This window comes from Pygocentrus nattereri, chromosome 26 (assembly GCF_015220715.1).
Source record: "Pygocentrus nattereri isolate fPygNat1 chromosome 26, fPygNat1.pri, whole genome shotgun sequence".
In the NCBI taxonomy this organism is placed as follows: domain Eukaryota; kingdom Metazoa; phylum Chordata; class Actinopteri; order Characiformes; family Serrasalmidae; genus Pygocentrus; species Pygocentrus nattereri.
In genome coordinates this window covers 30982409-31000250 of record NC_051236.1, presented here as the reverse complement: position 1 = coordinate 31000250, position 17842 = coordinate 30982409, and the positions used below count along the sequence as shown (strand labels likewise).

The 17842-nt window shown below is 36.7% G+C and overlaps 1 protein-coding gene across 5 annotated transcripts in view; it reads left to right on the top strand.

Annotated features, from left to right (window-relative positions):
- Positions 1-17842, top strand: part of szt2 (SZT2 subunit of KICSTOR complex) — a 152215-nt gene that overhangs the window by 115070 nt on the left and 19303 nt on the right. For all 5 annotated transcript variants that reach the window (XM_037535139.1, XM_037535140.1, XM_037535137.1 and 2 more), the window contains 5 exons: positions 9159-9284; positions 10321-10514; positions 12439-12544; positions 13348-13431; positions 14976-15050. In XM_037535139.1, the coding sequence (XP_037391036.1) occupies positions 9159-9284; positions 10321-10514; positions 12439-12544; positions 13348-13431; positions 14976-15050 (585 nt within the window). The remainder of the gene's footprint in view (positions 1-9158; positions 9285-10320; positions 10515-12438; positions 12545-13347; positions 13432-14975; positions 15051-17842) is intronic.

The following is a 17842-nucleotide window of genomic DNA, read 5'->3' as shown; positions in this document are numbered from 1 at the left end:
AGGCTTACTATCTTACTGAAGGCTTACTAACTTACTGAAGGCTTACTAACTTACTGAAGGCTTACTATCTTACTGAAGGCTTACTATCTTACTGAAGGCTTACTAACTTACTGAAGGCTTACTAACTTACTGAAGGCTTACTAACTTACTGAAGTCTTACTATCTTACTGAAGGCTTACTATCTTACTGAAGTCTTACTAACTTACTGAAGGCTTACTATCTTACTGAAGGCTTACTATCTTACTGAAGGCTTACTAACTTACTGAAGGCTTACTAACTTACTGAAGGCTTACTAACTTACTGAAGGCTTACTATCTTACTGAAGTCTTACTATCTTACTGAAGGCTTACTATCTTACTGAAGTCTTACTATCTTACTGAAGGCTTACTATCTTACTGAAGTCTTACTATCTTACTGAAGGCTTACTAACTTACTGAAGTCTTACTAACTTACTGAAGGCTTACTATCTTACTGAAGTCTTACTATCTTACTGAAGTCTTACTATCTTACTGAAGGCTTACTAACTTACTGAAGGCTTACTATCTTACTGAAGGCTTACTAACTTACTGAAGGCTTACTATCTTACTGAAGGCTTACTATCTTACTGAAGTCTTACTATCTTACTGAAGTCTTACTAACTTACTGAAGGCTTACTATCTTACTGAAGGCTTACTATCTTACTGAAGGCTTACTATCTTACTGAAGGCTTACTATCTTACTGAAGGCTTACTAACTTACTGAAGGCTTACTATCTTACTGAAGGCTTACTAACTTACTGAAGGCTTACTATCTTACTGAAGGCTTACTATCTTACTGAAGTCTTACTATCTTACTGAAGGCTTACTAACTTACTGAAGGCTTACTATCTTACTGAAGGCTTACTAACTTACTGAAGGCTTACTATCTTACTGAAGGCTTACTAACTTACTGAAGGCTTACTATCTTACTGAAGTCTTACTATCTTACTGAAGGCTTACTAACTTACTGAAGTCTTACTATCTTACTGAAGGCTTACTATCTTACTGAAGGCTTACTAACTTACTGAAGGCTTACTAACTTACTGAAGTCTTACTAACTTACTGAAGTCTTACTATCTTACTGAAGGCTTACTAACTTACTGAAGTCTTACTATCTTACTGAAGTCTTACTATCTTACTGAAGTCTTACTATCTTACTGAAGGCTTACTATCTTACTGAAGGCTTACTATCTTACTGAAGGCTTACTATCTTACTGAAGGCTTACTATCTTACTGAAGGCTTACTAACTTACTGAAGGCTTACTATCTTACTGAAGGCTTACTATCTTACTGAAGGCTTACTAACTTACTGAAGGCTTACTAACTTACTGAAGGCTTACTAACTTACTGAAGGCTTACTAACTTACTGAAGGCTTACTAACTTACTGAAGGCTTACTATCTTACTGAAGGCTTACTAACTTACTGAAGGCTTACTATCTTACTGAAGGCTTACTATCTTACTGAAGTCTTACTAACTTACTGAAGGCTTACTATCTTACTGAAGGCTTACTAACTTACTGAAGGCTTACTAACTTACTGAAGGCTTACTAACTTACTGAAGTCTTACTAACTTACTGAAGGCTTACTAACTTACTGAAGGCTTACTATCTTACTGAAGTCTTACTATCTTACTGAAGGCTTACTAACTTACTGAAGTCTTACTATCTTACTGAAGTCTTACTAACTTACTGAAGGCTTACTATCTTACTGAAGGCTTACTATCTTACTGAAGGCTTACTAACTTACTGAAGGCTTACTATCTTACTGAAGGCTTACTATCTTACTGAAGGCTTACTATCTTACTGAAGGCTTACTAACTTACTGAAGTCTTACTATCTTACTGAAGGCTTACTATCTTACTGAAGGCTTACTATCTTACTGAAGGCTTACTAACTTACTGAAGGCTTACTATCTTACTGAAGGCTTACTAACTTACTGAAGTCTTACTATCTTACTGAAGGCTTACTATCTTACTGAAGGCTTACTAACTTACTGAAGGCTTACTATCTTACTGAAGGCTTACTAACTTACTGAAGGCTTACTATCTTACTGAAGGCTTACTAACTTACTGAAGGCTTACTAACTTACTGAAGGCTTACTATCTTACTGAAGGCTTACTATCTTACTGAAGGCTTACTAACTTACTGAAGGCTTACTATCTTACTGAAGGCTTACTAACTTACTGAAGGCTTACTATCTTACTGAAGGCTTACTAACTTACTGAAGGCTTACTATCTTACTGAAGTCTTACTATCTTACTGAAGGCTTACTAACTTACTGAAGGCTTACTATCTTACTGAAGGCTTACTATTTTACTGAAGGCTTACTATCTTACTGAAGGCTTACTATCTTACTGAAGTCTTACTATCTTACTGAAGTCTTACTAACTTACTGAAGGCTTACTATCTTACTGAAGGCTTACTATCTTACTGAAGGCTTACTAACTTACTGAAGGCTTACTATCTTACTGAAGTCTTACTATCTTACTGAAGGCTTACTAACTTACTGAAGGCTTACTATCTTACTGAAGGCTTACTAACTTACTGAAGTCTTACTATCTTACTGAAGTCTTACTATCTTACTGAAGGCTTACTAACTTACTGAAGGCTTACTATCTTACTGAAGGCTTACTAACTTACTGAAGGCTTACTATCTTACTGAAGGCTTACTAACTTACTGAAGTCTTACTATCTTACTGAAGGCTTACTAACTTACTGAAGTCTTACTATCTTACTGAAGGCTTACTATCTCACTGAAGTCTTACTAACTTACTGAAGTCTTACTATCTTACTGAAGGCTTACTAACTTACTGAAGTCTTACTATCTTACTGAAGTCTTACTATCTTACTGAAGGCTTACTAACTTACTGAAGGCTTACTAACTTACTGAAGTCTTACTATCTTACTGAAGGCTTACTATCTTACTGAAGGCTTACTATCTTACTGAAGTCTTACTAACTTACTGAAGGCTTACTAACTTACTGAAGGCTTACTAACTTACTGAAGTCTTACTATCTTACTGAAGTCTTACTATCTTACTGAAGGCTTACTATCTTACTGAAGGCTTACTAACTTACTGAAGTCTTACTATCTTACTGAAGGCTTACTATCTTACTGAAGGCTTACTATCTTACTGAAGTCTTACTATCTTACTGAAGGCTTACTATCTTACTGAAGGCTTACTATCTTACTGAAGGCTTACTATCTTACTGAAGGCTTACTAACTTACTGAAGGCTTACTATCTTACTGAAGGCTTACTAACTTACTGAAGTCTTACTATCTTACTGAAGGCTTACTAACTTACTGAAGTCTTACTATCTTACTGAAGGCTTACTATCTCACTGAAGTCTTACTAACTTACTGAAGTCTTACTATCTTACTGAAGGCTTACTAACTTACTGAAGTCTTACTATCTTACTGAAGTCTTACTATCTTACTGAAGGCTTACTAACTTACTGAAGGCTTACTAACTTACTGAAGTCTTACTATCTTACTGAAGGCTTACTATCTTACTGAAGGCTTACTATCTTACTGAAGGCTTACTATCTTACTGAAGTCTTACTAACTTACTGAAGGCTTACTAACTTACTGAAGGCTTACTAACTTACTGAAGTCTTACTATCTTACTGAAGTCTTACTATCTTACTGAAGGCTTACTATCTTACTGAAGGCTTACTATCTTACTGAAGGCTTACTATCTTACTGAAGGCTTACTAACTTACTGAAGGCTTACTATCTTACTGAAGGCTTACTATCTTACTGAAGGCTTACTATCTTACTGAAGGCTTACTATCTTACTGAAGGCTTACTAACTTACTGAAGGCTTACTAACTTACTGAAGGCTTACTAACTTACTGAAGTCTTACTATCTTACTGAAGGCTTACTATCTTACTGAAGTCTTACTATCTTACTGAAGGCTTACTATCTTACTGAAGGCTTACTATCTTACTGAAGGCTTACTATCTTACTGAAGGCTTACTAACTTACTGAAGGCTTACTAACTTACTGAAGGCTTACTATCTTACTGAAGGCTTACTATCTTACTGAAGGCTTACTAACTTACTGAAGTCTTACTATCTTACTGAAGGCTTACTATCTTACTGAAGGCTTACTATCTTACTGAAGGCTTACTATCTTACTGAAGTCTTACTATCTTACTGAAGTCTTACTATCTTACTGAAGGCTTACTAACTTACTGAAGTCTTACTATCTTACTGAAGGCTTACTATCTTACTGAAGGCTTACTATCTTACTGAAGGCTTACTAACTTACTGAAGTCTTACTATCTTACTGAAGGCTTACTATCTTACTGAAGGCTTACTAACTTACTGAAGTCTTACTATCTTACTGAAGGCTTACTATCTTACTGAAGGCTTACTATCTTACTGAAGGCTTACTATCTTACTGAAGTCTTACTATCTTACTGAAGTCTTACTATCTTACTGAAGGCTTACTAACTTACTGAAGTCTTACTATCTTACTGAAGGCTTACTATCTTACTGAAGGCTTACTATCTTGCTGAAGGCTTACTATCTTACTGAAGGCTTACTATCTTACTGAAGGCTTACTAACTTACTGAAGGCTTACTATCTTACTGAAGGCTTACTATCTTACTGAAGGCTTACTATCTTACTGAAGGCTTACTAACTTACTGAAGGCTTACTAACTTACTGAAGGCTTACTATCTTACTGAAGGCTTACTAACTTACTGAAGGCTTACTATCTTACTGAAGGCTTACTATCTTACTGAAGGCTTACTATCTTTGGAGTGTTTCTGAAGATTTCTTGTTTTAGCTATCAAATAATCCGTACATTTTTTGATTACTAACATAATATAAATAGTGAAAGCCCTTAATCACAGTAGAAAAGACAGAGCAGACAGGATCTATGGTCCATGGCAAAGCAACAGAAATGGATTCTGCCTTCCTGTCTTGAGAAAGGGCTTGGGATTATATTTCACATACCAGCCAGTCATTTTCTTTTAGCGAATCAAAATAACCATGTAGACATGACAAGGATTTATGCCTTCTTCCTTCACACATGGTGCATTCAGCCAGTGCAACTGACTGTCCTCAGTACAGCAGTGAAATTGGAGACACAGTGGAACTCAAAAGTAGATGAGAAAACTGCAGTGAAAACTAGTGGAAAGGGAAAAAAATTCACTTTATTTCAGCTCCCGTCAGTATGACTGGTTTCTGGCTGACGTTAATACCAATTTTAAGGTGCTAAAAAATCGTATAACCAGTAATGTTTGCTATTGACAGTAGCTTTTGTGGTGTTTGTACTGTGAATTAGCAAAAAACAGGACAGTGTTTTGTATCTAGATTCACCTGTTCAGCCAGTGTTACTGTTATACACGAGTGCTGGTTACAAAAGATAATTGGTAATTGTCTGTGATATTTTTGCTGATACCAATAAAAAACTGCGAGTGGTATCTCAGTATATCAGTTGGGCTCTGTTATTGTTCACAAAGCTTCTGCTCCTTTAAAACTTTTTACCTGTAGTATATGTATGTAGTCATACGCTAAAGTTTAAACACCCTCTGGTAAATTATGGCTTATTGATTACTAAGTGTCTGTCAAATTGCATTTGGCCAATTTTCTAAGTTAAAAAAAAAAAAAAAAAAGTTAACTCATCAACTACAGTTTTAAATATAACATTTTCTGCACAGTTTCTATTTATTAAATTATTTTTTAAAATGCATTTATTAAAAAAATGTGTATATACATATATAAAATACAAAGTCCCAAAACTTTCTCACAGGTCACATTTTATGTTTTAAACTATAATTGTATGTTAAACACATGTGTTTTCTTTAAGATGTGTGCTTAGAAAACTTAGAAAATCATATTTTGAGTGTTTATTTATATATATATATATATATATATATATATATATATATATATATATATATATACACACAGACACAGACACACACACACACACACACACACACACACACACACACACTCATATTCAGTGTAAATTGAAACAAAAAACAAACAAACCCTGTGTGATGACTTACTCAGTTTCTTGCTAAATTAACTAATCAGGTTCCTTATAAGCCTAATAAAAACAGCGAACACCTGCTGCGTTACCAGTAGGGTGGCTTATGAAAAGACTTTTATAAAGCTGGCCTTTATATGAAACAGATTACTTATTGTGTAATGATTAGAAATTGTGATTATGAATCAGAGGAGTAAAAAAGGATTTTTTTAAACTATAAAAGTCTATGAGGGAAAAAGAAAGTCAGTTTCTAAAAAATATGATTAATGCTCACTAAAGCAGTCCAATTATTGCAACTGCTTTTAATAACAGTTTGGCTCAGTTGTGAAACTTGGCAAAAATGTTTAATTATAAATATCACACCATGACTCCATATGCAAAAAAGTACCTCTATGAGTCTGTCTTTGGCCTTAATACTGTTTTATATAAAGATATTGACACTGTCATTAGGTATCTCTCTGGCAGTAAGTTGGTTGTTGTGTTAATTTATATAAAATAATCAGCTCTATTCACATAGTGAATCAAATGCAAGCAAAAAATGCTTACCCTAATACAGGTAAGACTGTAATAATCCTGCTTTTAAAGAAGCTTAACTGACTTCTGGATTTGCAGTATAATTGAAAAGAGTCAGGCTAATCAAGCCATGTGTTTTGCATTGTGAGTCTGTGATGATTTGGTGGTGGAAAATCACATGCTAGTATTTCAAAATGTATCTTTTGCTAACAGTATGTTTGATGCCGGGCTCTGTTAGTACAAGAGTCCCTGTGTGCTTGATACTAATTGGTGGGTTGTCAGTCAAAGTCATTGAGTAGTTGCCAGCTATTTAGACATTAATGGCTGTGTGTTATTTTCACAGGACAGTACATCTATACTGCTGTACAAGCTGTACACTGACTACTTTAAGTTATATACAAGATTCATTTATATGGTATTGTCTCATGAAAAGATAAAATATTTGCAGAAATGTGAGGGTTGTATTCACTTTTGTGAGATATTGTGTATGTGTGTGTGTGTGTGTGTGTGTGTGTGTGTGTGTGTGTGTGTGTGTGTATGTATATATATATATATATATATATATATATATATATGGATGTATATATAAAATATATAATTTAGGTGTGGTACATTACATAGTGAGTGTATCTGTGTGCATATAATTAGGCAGTAGAAGAATTTAAAATATGCATTGTGATCATACAAGCTGCTGGTTACTTGCTACCAATTCACTGATATTTTAATCTGTGATTAAATTGAGTAATCAAATTTAATCAAGTAATGGTGACAGTCTCTATTTAATTTTTAAAATGTGCTTCAAGTTTTGATGGGAGCTAGAGAAATTTAAAGAGCCTCTATTATGCCATGTCTCCATTGAGCAATCACAGTTTTGAAACAATTAAACACTGAAACAATTAAATCTGCAGCTGTAGTGTTGAAGCAGCTAATATGGTAAAGTTACCCCTTTGCGTATTAATTATGCTGAAAACCAATTCTGTCTGTGCGGGTCTAATATAGCCAAATGAATTCTTAGCCAACTGGCTGAGATCAAAACAGTCACCGTATCTCCTGTGGGGTTTGATTAGGTAACGCAAGACCTGTTCTTTTTAGTTGGCAGCAAGACATTGGAAAGCAGTCACCGCAGAAAAGGTGCGAAGATCCTTTGAGACTTTTGATAAACGAGAAACTGCTCCTGTCATAGGTTCACAGAGTTTGGTAATTAGCGTCACTCACAATTGTCCAGCTGTCCACAAAACCATTATCTGAGACTTTCCTCAGTTCAAAGTGTGTGTTTTTACTGAAGCACACAGACTGAATGTAATAATTTTCAAACAAAATGAATAAAGGATTTCCCAACAGAGTATATCAAAACTGAACGTATGGCTATATCTGTAAGTTCAAAAGATGTTGCAGAAGGTCTTGCAAGAGACAAAGAGAATTTCAGCTTTCAAGTCTGCATTAGCGATGTAGCATAGCTCCTATCATAGAAGATCCTAGCCCTTGATTTTAGATCTTCACAGCAGCTCTGAGAGCAAGGAGGGATGAACAGCTCAATGTTCCACAACCTTATTCCTCCTCATTTTCATACATTCAGACTTTAACCCAGCTGGTGTTCCTTACCGCTCCTCAGATGGGCTTATACGTTTTTGCCCAAATGTTTACTGCTTCTCAGTTCTCTGCTGCTAGTTAAAGGCATTTGCTGTTGCAGTTTTTCTCTGTTGCACAGTAGTTACTGCTTAGTTAGTATTCTGGAACTTGCTTCCCCCATAGCATTGATGTAGGCTGCTGTTTCATATATTTTTCATTATATACCCTTTGAAGGACATAAAACTACAGTCTTAAGTTAAAGTTATTTCCGAAATACATTGTCTGAAAGTATTGTTTTAGTGTACTGCATATTTGGATGTCTAGTTAACTGAGAAGAAGGAAAAAAGGGAAATAACTTATTTTTGCTGAAAATAGTGTAAACCTGACAGCACTGGTGTTGCTCAGAAATTTAGCATCAAGCATAAATTTCAACAAATGTTTTACTTTTCTAAAGTAGGAGTTGTGCACCCTTATTTGGGACAGTCTGTATTGATAACAGATCCTTCCATAACAAACATGTTTATAGTCTCACTGTATTCTGCTTTAGCCAGACTGGAAAATGTGTAATAAATTGGCTTACAAGTATATACAACATTCCCAGCGCCAAAACATCTACCCACCTAAAGGAGTTGACAGCTGAGAATGGAGTAGTATTCAGCCAGCCACATCAGCTAAATTAATTTGGCTAGTGATAGCTCTCCAAATTTCAACTTGCCTGATATACCTCCTCTGTGTCTAAGTATTTAGAGTCGATATTACTGTATGGAATTGGCTCAAAAATGTCTGGTTTTGAACAGCTTTACTGCTGTCCCCAAACCCGCTTTTGCTGCAAGTGTCCAGTTGTGTAATGTAGGTGAGACACACTTCTAAGTGGTGAAACCTGGTCGAACCTGACCAGGACATGTTAAAAGAGTTTTGAAATGCAATCATGGAAAAGGAGGGTACTGGGATTTTTTTAAACAGACTAACTCAGAACACATCCGTAGTGGAGTGCAGCGTCTCTTTATTATTATTGATACTGATACTGATCATTGTGTGTGTATGTGTGCAGGTGGCTGATCTGGACACCCTGAAGCAGTCGTCTCGGCTGGTTCATTACTGCGCCACTCCGCTGCTGTTCGACCCCGTCTTCAGAAAGCAGATCCAGGAGGAGCTGATAGTTCAGCCACTAGCGAAGGTCTCTAACCCATACTTTCTTTCTCTTCCCCATTCATTGTCTCTATCTGTTTCTCTATCTTTATACAAACCCAATTTCAAAGTCCAAAGAGTTCTTTTTTACTTGTCTGTTTTTCCTAAATGCCTGTGGTTTATTAAAGTTTTAAAGTTGACTTTTGTGATTAGGTTGCAAGTAAGTTGACTAAGTTATGTTTGTGCAAGCAATTCAGCACAGCACCACCACTCAACCACCACTCCTGATACACCTTCTGCTTTCATATGGGGCTCTGCTTTGCCTTTCTGACCTGCGTACATGCATTCTGAGAGTTTTCTTGGTCTTCCAGGTCTGGCCTTGATTTCCACAGGTTTACTTTACTCCCATTTCTTAATGACATATCAGATAGTGAAAAGCACTTTGATGTATTTTTTTGCCTTGCATAGCCTTCTGCTGCTTTGTAGGCATGACTACATTTTCAGATCCTCAGCCAACTGCTTAGAGGAGAGTGTGAGTGTTAGCACAAAGTTTTAAAAGTGAGAAAATTCTTTCAGGTGTCGTCATCAGCTGACAACTTTCTTGACAAGTCCTAATGAGTTAATTGAGTTCTGAGACTTTGCATATGGAAGCACATCCAGACTTTTGCATGTTGTACTATACTTTTTTTAATAGTTTGCTGCAGAGGTTGTATTGTGTGCTTTTCTAATATGCTGATATTGGATAGTTTCTTCTGGAACACAAACTCTGGCTCATCCTGAAGGTATTGGATGGTGCTCATCATTACAGAAAATGCAGTTAAATTGCTGCAGCTCAATGCTGGAGCTTTATACCCCTCTAGCTGACGCTTGGCATTCCCTCTTCTGCATGCACATTTCCATTTTTCACTGAGACATGCTGGGTGCCCCTCTCTGAAGATCATTTTTAATATTTCAAATTGCCACTTTTTTTTTAATTTTTCATAACAAAAAAAGAAAATGCATCTCTCTCTCTCTCTCTCTCTCTCTCTCTCTCTCTCTCTCTCTCTCGCTCTCGCTCTCGCTCTCTCTCTCTCTCTCTCGCACAGAAGCGTCATCGCTCCAGTGACTCTGCCGCCTCGGTAAGAGAGCGCAGTTTGAGCACAGACTCGGCAGATGTGCGGCTAAAAGAGGAGCCGTGGCTGCAGGAGCTCTCACACACCTTCCTGCAGCAATACGTTCAGTACCTGCAGAGCCTGGGCTTCATACTGGTGCAGATCAGACCACAGTCTCCCGCACGCAGGTACTAAATATACTAGCATAACTGGAGGAGTAATGGAATATAGACAAAGGAACCATTTTGAGTACATTTTATTATAACAGGCCCTAATAAATAGCAAACAGTATGTTATAATTAATTCATGATTGCTAATAATTATATAAATGCATTTTCACATTTTTCTTTTTTTCCTGACAGTGACAATATACAAGTGCTTCCATTTGAGTTGCTAACCATTTACTCAGTGACACAAAAAAATAAAAATTAATTAGATTATTTGTTAATTATTGAACACATCATTAAGTCATTCATAATTATTTAGATTAGTTTTATTTGACTCATAATGCATAGCTAGTAAAATATAAAACTTAATATTAAACGTGTATTTGGTTACTTACAAACAATTCATAATCATTATAAATAACTACTTAATAACTATCATTTCATTTTAAATGATGAACTACATGAAATGTGATTCTGAAGAGTTTATATATAAGATAATCTGCTTACATAAGTAAGAGGAAAGTCAGAGGAAATGGAGTGAAATAACAGGACTTGCCAAAAGCTGATATTCAAGCAATGATTAAAAGATGCAGAGAAAGTGAGAGAGTCCTCATAACTTGACAAAACTTCATAGACCACCAAAACTTTTGTCATCAGAAAAACTGTTTTCTTCATCTTTGAGAGATTGGAGAGAAATCAAGCTCCACTCTTGCTTCAGACCTGAAAAAATCCACAGGTTTCTGTCTATACTTTCACTGTGAAACGGTCTCTGATGTTTGCATAGTACCATACGTCACGTACTTCACTCAATACCGGTGGTAGAAAGTGACCGCAGGTCCTCTCCATTAAACAGTTTGGTGAACAATTAAATTGACACAGCTTCTCCCTTTTTGTCCCAAGACATGTTTGGCGTTTGAGGTTTGCTTCTTTAGTTTTGCCCTGCAGCTACAAAGCTAATGTAGCTAACCAATAATGAAAGTCTGTACTCCATCATTTAACACTGAGCCACCTGCATGCCTAAATCTTCACACACGCACCTAAACTGTGTTGAATTTTAAATAATCTCATATTAGACTTGCTTATGTAGTTTCTGAAACTGTGTGTTGGCCAGACTGCAACTGCTCATTGCTGGACGTGTTTTGCTATTATGTGCTATTTAGGTTATTTATCTGAAAGTTGTTGAGTTTTTTGCCTGCACGGTTCAAGGCTGAAGTTCAGGAAAGTGGAGAACTTAGCTTAGTCTCTTGTGTTGCGCTCTGTGTGTGTTAAATATAATGGTGTGGGACACAGTGCAGGTGCTGTGTTTTGGCGCTGTGTGTGTGATTCACTCTGACCAGCAGCATAACTCACAGGGTCAACAGACCGCAGGCCCTCACAAATGCATACATATAATCTTAATTACACAGAAATATAAATATTTCTGGTAAGCTGAACTGCTTGATCCACTGCTTTGCTGCAAAGAAAAAAATCATAAACTTTCTTAAGTACAGAGAAATATAAATATTTCTGCGTACTTAAGAAAGTTTATGATTTATTCTTTATATATCCGGCAGCAGTGGAGTAATATAATCAGTAATTTATCATTATTTACATCTTTCTCTCTCAGTCTCTTTCTCTATCTCAGTTCAAAACGCTTAGTTTTATTTCATTTTCATATCAATTTTGAATGCCAGGTGTCCTTTTGTTGAGTATTTCATGCTGAGTGATTGTATAGAAATGGTTCAAAATTACCACTAACATTGTTTTTCTTATCAACTTACAAGGTTTTGTTACAAAAATGACAATGCATGTGTATACATATCATACAAACACCTGCACCACTATATACACACATTCACTTACATGGGTACTGCATTTGTAACAGATTTACTGTAACAATTTTTTATATTGTACTGATTTACATATTTTACTCCCTCTCTCTCTTTCTCTCATCCTCTCTCTGCAGCATTGCTCGTGCTCGGGCTGCCATGCTGAACTCTCTCTCCACAGAGGGCAGAGCCTCTTTCTCTTCTTTTTCCTACAACAAGCAGAAGAGCGAGGAAAGCCCAAAGGTATCAGCTCAATCTTAAGATTTCCGCAAAAGCAAACACATGTATGAACTGTATTAACCATTTAACCACTGAAATGAAGTCTTAAGGTGAATAGCCGAATAATATGCCCTGTGTTTTGGGGGTTAAACTTTAGGCTTATTATTCAGTTTTTAATCTTAAAACTTTATCAGTCACTGTTCTGGGTTATTTAGTGTCTTCTATGAGATTAATAAGTAGGTGCTGTAGTTATAAGAATGAGGAAATTGAATTGAAAGTGTTTATTTGTATATTTGAATCATGCATATTTTATCTACCATCAGCATATTCTTAGTTGAATTCGGCTGCAAAAAGACAGGAATATACTAAACAGTAGTATATGGCTAGGATTTGAGTTGGAAGACTAACAAACCATGCATCATGCAGCCCTGTTCTATGCTCTAGCATTTCTAAATTTAGCTTTATATGGTGCCATTTTACTTTTAATGTATTATGAGGCAGCTTTACAGAACATGTACATATAGTACACATAACAAATTAAATAACTAAGAATCAGGGTAAAAATGTAAAATCAATTTATGAATGCAAATGAATGCAAATTAATGTATGAGTATAAATACCATAAAAAGAAGTAGAAAATGAAAGAGACTCTTAATTAGATTTCAGTTCAGTTCCAGTTTAAAGAGTCAGTTTTTAGACTAAATTAAAAACTTGTCATGCTATTTGTTTTTCTGATTATTGGCTGTTAAAATTTTCCTGTCCACTTACGATGTTCTTGATACCAAGAGCAAAAAAAAATCTACAAGTGTTTCTGTGTATCTTTGCAGCAAAGCAGTGGATCAAGCAGTTCAGCTTACCACCTCCAGAGGGCACTACCAGGAGGAATTATGCTGATGGAACTGGCCTTCCAGGTTAGAGCTTTCTATGCTTTAATGAAATGACCGACATATTTACCTAACTGACACATCAGACCCCTCACACCCTGCTGCCTCTGCTCTTACTCCTTCGGGTGAGTGTGGTTTTTGGGGGATTTGTACCTGATTTTTCTCCCCAATTTAGTCGTCTCCAGTTCCACCCGCTGCTTAGGACTCCCCCAATCACACAATGCTATCAACACTAGGAGGATGAAGGCAGCACAAGCTTCCTCCGATATCTGTGAACCCAGCAACTGCTTTTTTTTTTTTAAAAACTGCCGCTCACGCAACGTCACGGGACAGCCGAATGCGCTCGAAGGAAAGCACCAGTCCCCAGGTCTGTTACGTCAGCTAACAGACGCCTGCGCTGACTAGCATCACATTGAGTGATGGAGGGAGAAGGGGGGCCATCTTACCCACCCAGAGCGAGCGAGGCCAATTGTGCTCTCTTGGACTCCCGGCTACGGACGGCTGTAGCATCACCAGGGATCGAACTTGCGATCTCCTGATGATGGGGCCAACGCTTGGGCGGTTGCGCCACTCAGGAGTGACCAGTCAGTTCTTTTAATTAGTGCAGCCATAATCAATTGTGTCACACCATAGCCAAGCTACATACTGATATTCCACCCTCCATCACACTCTAGCACACTCTGAGTGAGAGATATAATGATTGAAAAATGAACTCTTTTAAATTCAGCAAATAAACAGTAATTTTGCATTAAAATGTGCAGAAGTCTGTTCTTTGTAGAGGATGTTATTTTCTCTTAGAAAATCATTTGAGAGACAACCAATAATAACACCTCCAAAACCTTACCGAATGTTTCAGTAGTGACTATTTCCGTGACAATTTTATTCAGTTTTGTGCGCAATTCAAAAACACTAGGGACAGTTCATTAGTGGCAGTTCTTGAGGTTGCACATAGATTTTTAGATTTGGGAAACATTTCCATCGAAACAGTGGGATCTAACTGCTCACCATTTGGCCATGAGGGACAGGGATGCAGTCTCGCTTCCTGCTCTGAAATGCAGGCCTGTGGCTAAAATAAGGCTCCATCTATGGACTAAAAATATTTGTATTTAAAAATGTAACTCATGATAAATCTAAATCTTTCAGCTTCACCTTAAAACAATTTTTTAAAATAAAAAAACAAGTTGTAACATTGTTTTTAGAGGTCCCCTAGAGTACACCCCAGTACCTCATAAATGATGATTTTGTGTATGTTTATCTTATTACTATCCCAGTTAATGTCTTGCATTTAAATAGTTAAAAGATAATCCTTCTATCTGAGGTCGGAATAATTTTAAGGTCTGATGTACTGTGTATACATACATCATTGTAGCCTGTATGGAATAACAGTACATAACATAAATTAATTTTGAATAGTAATACAAATGCATGTTATTGTAGCTATTGCTTTTTTTCTTCCATATGTAACTTCCATATGTGTTTCTGCTGAAGTTAATTGGCTGTTTCAGTCCATTTTTCATCCATCTCTCTCTTTGTCTCTCTTTCTTTCTCTTCCCCTCTTTCGTCTCCTCCAGGGGTTTTACTTCTGTGTGAAGCAGTATGCATTAGAGTGCTCACGGATTCCCATGGGCCAAACAGTTAATTCCCAGGTAACTCAGCCTGCTTGTGGGAGTGACACAGAGTGAGTGTGGGTGTGTGTTTGGATGTGGGTGTGTGTGACAGAGAGCACCAGTTTCTGCTATGTGTAAGTTCTCTTTATGATGCTGGAGTGGGCCATCTAAGAGAGGAATAAAAGTTTTAGATGAGGCCAGAGTCTTCACACTTCATCAGCACTTACTACCTGCTATGCTACAGGGCTCATTAGTCTTTATATTAGATGCTCTCTCTCCTTCTCATCCTCTGGTAGAGTTGGCCAGTATGACTGTGAACGTGTTATAGTTTTTGCGGTAAATGACATCATATTGTTTTCCTGAGCACATCACTGGTATCACCAGTATTTTCAGAATATTGATCAAATGTTTTGTGAAAAATTAAGATTTCGACCGGTGACCTGTCCATGCACCTCTCACAAAATCAGTTCCGCTGTACCCGTATCTGTTGCTTGGTTGGACAAGCTTTACAGTATGTTGACAAAAGTTCCATTCAGCAAAACCTGAACACAGCATGTATCGGTCAACTGTAATGAGCAACGACCAGCCTTGTCAAACTGCCCAAATAAAACTGCATAGGAACAAAGAGCTGAATGAATGTTTGGCCATTTGGCTGTTACTTTATTCATTGTTTGTTTTTAACTTGTCTTTCTATGTTAAATTACAGCTAAAATCTTTTTATAAGTATAGTTTTTCATTTGGAAATGCTGTTTTACCTGTGTATCTTTTGTCTGTACCAACTCAGAAAAACTAAATATTGTGATACATACTTAATCACATAAATGTCATTGAATATCAATATACTGCATTTTCCACAAATCGCCCACCCCATCTGCCCATGGAGTGTGTGGTTTGAAGTGGGTTCAGGTTGGCTATAAATGAAGAGTAATTATGTGTAATTATTTGTAAATGGCTGCAGAGTTTACCCAGCATCTCCAGATGTTGCTCGGTGGGAGGTTTTCTGTGTTTCTCCCATAGCGTAGAAGCCCCATAAGGTGCCATACAATCACAGCTGCTCAAAGCAAACAATTAAGCCATTACTGCGTGGGATTGTTTCAGCTTTTTCTCCGAACTCTCTTGTGACAGAGCTGGAACAACTGAAAGAAAAGCTTCATTACATGCTCTAGAGTAGGACTTGGCCAGCATCTTAAGGCCTTGTGGGCTACATAGCAGTCTAACAGTAGAGCCCTTTGCTCAAGGCGTTAAAATTACTGGGGTAATAATTACCACTCTTGAAAATAATTACTTTGAACTCCTGTAAATTAGCATGCTTACTCTGTAGATACTCTACCTATGTGAATGTGCCATCTCAGTCATTTTAACAAATGTTCTCAGTGAATATTACTGAGCAATCCTACTCGTTCAGCAGATTATAGATATGCAGAGTTAATGTTTGTAATAATTAAAAGTGGCAGCTTAGATTACAGAGGGCTACCATTTATAATCCCATGTGAATCGGACTAAAGAGACAAAAAATATTCTTTTGTGTTTTGTGAAGGTAGTGGCTGAATAAAACTTCTCAATGAGTGAATTTACATTACTTAATAATTTGATAACTACAGAAAATGAGGTTTTGTCAGTCTGGTCAAGGCATGTATATGCATTTGAGTAATCAGATAATGGGAAACTGCAGTTCTACATTGAAATCCTTAATTTCATTAAGCAAGTAGTCTGTTTCAGTTCCACTCCAAAATTGTTTTGCTGCCATCTTATGTCAATGCTGGTTGTGCATTTACTGTACCGCAAACTGTTTTTGCACATGCACAGACTGAGAAATCTGAAAGAAATCAGAGTACGACTATACGTGCACTGAGCAGTCATTTATTTCATCAGTTACTGAGCTAAAATCCAGCCCTATTTATCTGATTTCTTAATCGGATTTCTAGATTGGCTGGCCAAAAATGATCTAGCATTCTGTAATTAACCCAACGAAATGACCAAACAGGCTCAACTCAAGTTAAAATTCTTTAAAAATGTGATTTTCTGATTTTTTTTTTCCTCATTTAGTCTCTCATAGTTGAGGTCTATCTATGATGTCAATTACAGGCCTCTCTCATCTTTTTAAGTGGGAGAACTTGCACAATTGGTGACTGACTAAATACTTTTCTCCCCACTGTAACCTGCAAGCTTTGTGGCAGACATTACTCTGATCAACTAACCGTAGCTTAGCTACCTTGCTAACCCAAATTTTGCTAATATATTCTTTATGAAATTTTGTTTCAGCTGAGAATCTGGGCCTGTATTATCTTTTCGTCTTTACTTGACAGGTCAAGATAATATTTTTCACTAATTCTTCTTACAGAAGCAAATTTTATCTTAATTCTGAAAGTTTATCGTATTTTACACTCTCTTAATTCAGGAAATCTTAACGTACTCAAAGTCAACAATAAACTCATGTCTATCCATACACACATAGCTGAAACATAAACGTGTAATCAAAATAATCAAGTTAGCCAGACAGCTAGCTACAATTACTGCTGTAAAAAAGCTCAAACAAAACCATCGAGCGATAAACTTGGAAGTTAAGAACATTGTGACAGCACTTCTTGTTTATCAGAGCCTCGCTGCTCTCCAGTTTCAGCTGCCAAATGCTTTAGCCAACCACACTAAGGTTATTTCTCCTAATAAACAGACACATTTTCAACTCTGTCTCCTCATTATTCACCACCATCACTGTAATATTTTAGTTGATGAGTTTTCATCAACAGTAACACACAATGGTAATAAGTGGGGAGATTGTCTCTGCAGGGTCTGGGATTTTTAAAACATTGTTAGGAAAGCACTGATTTCAA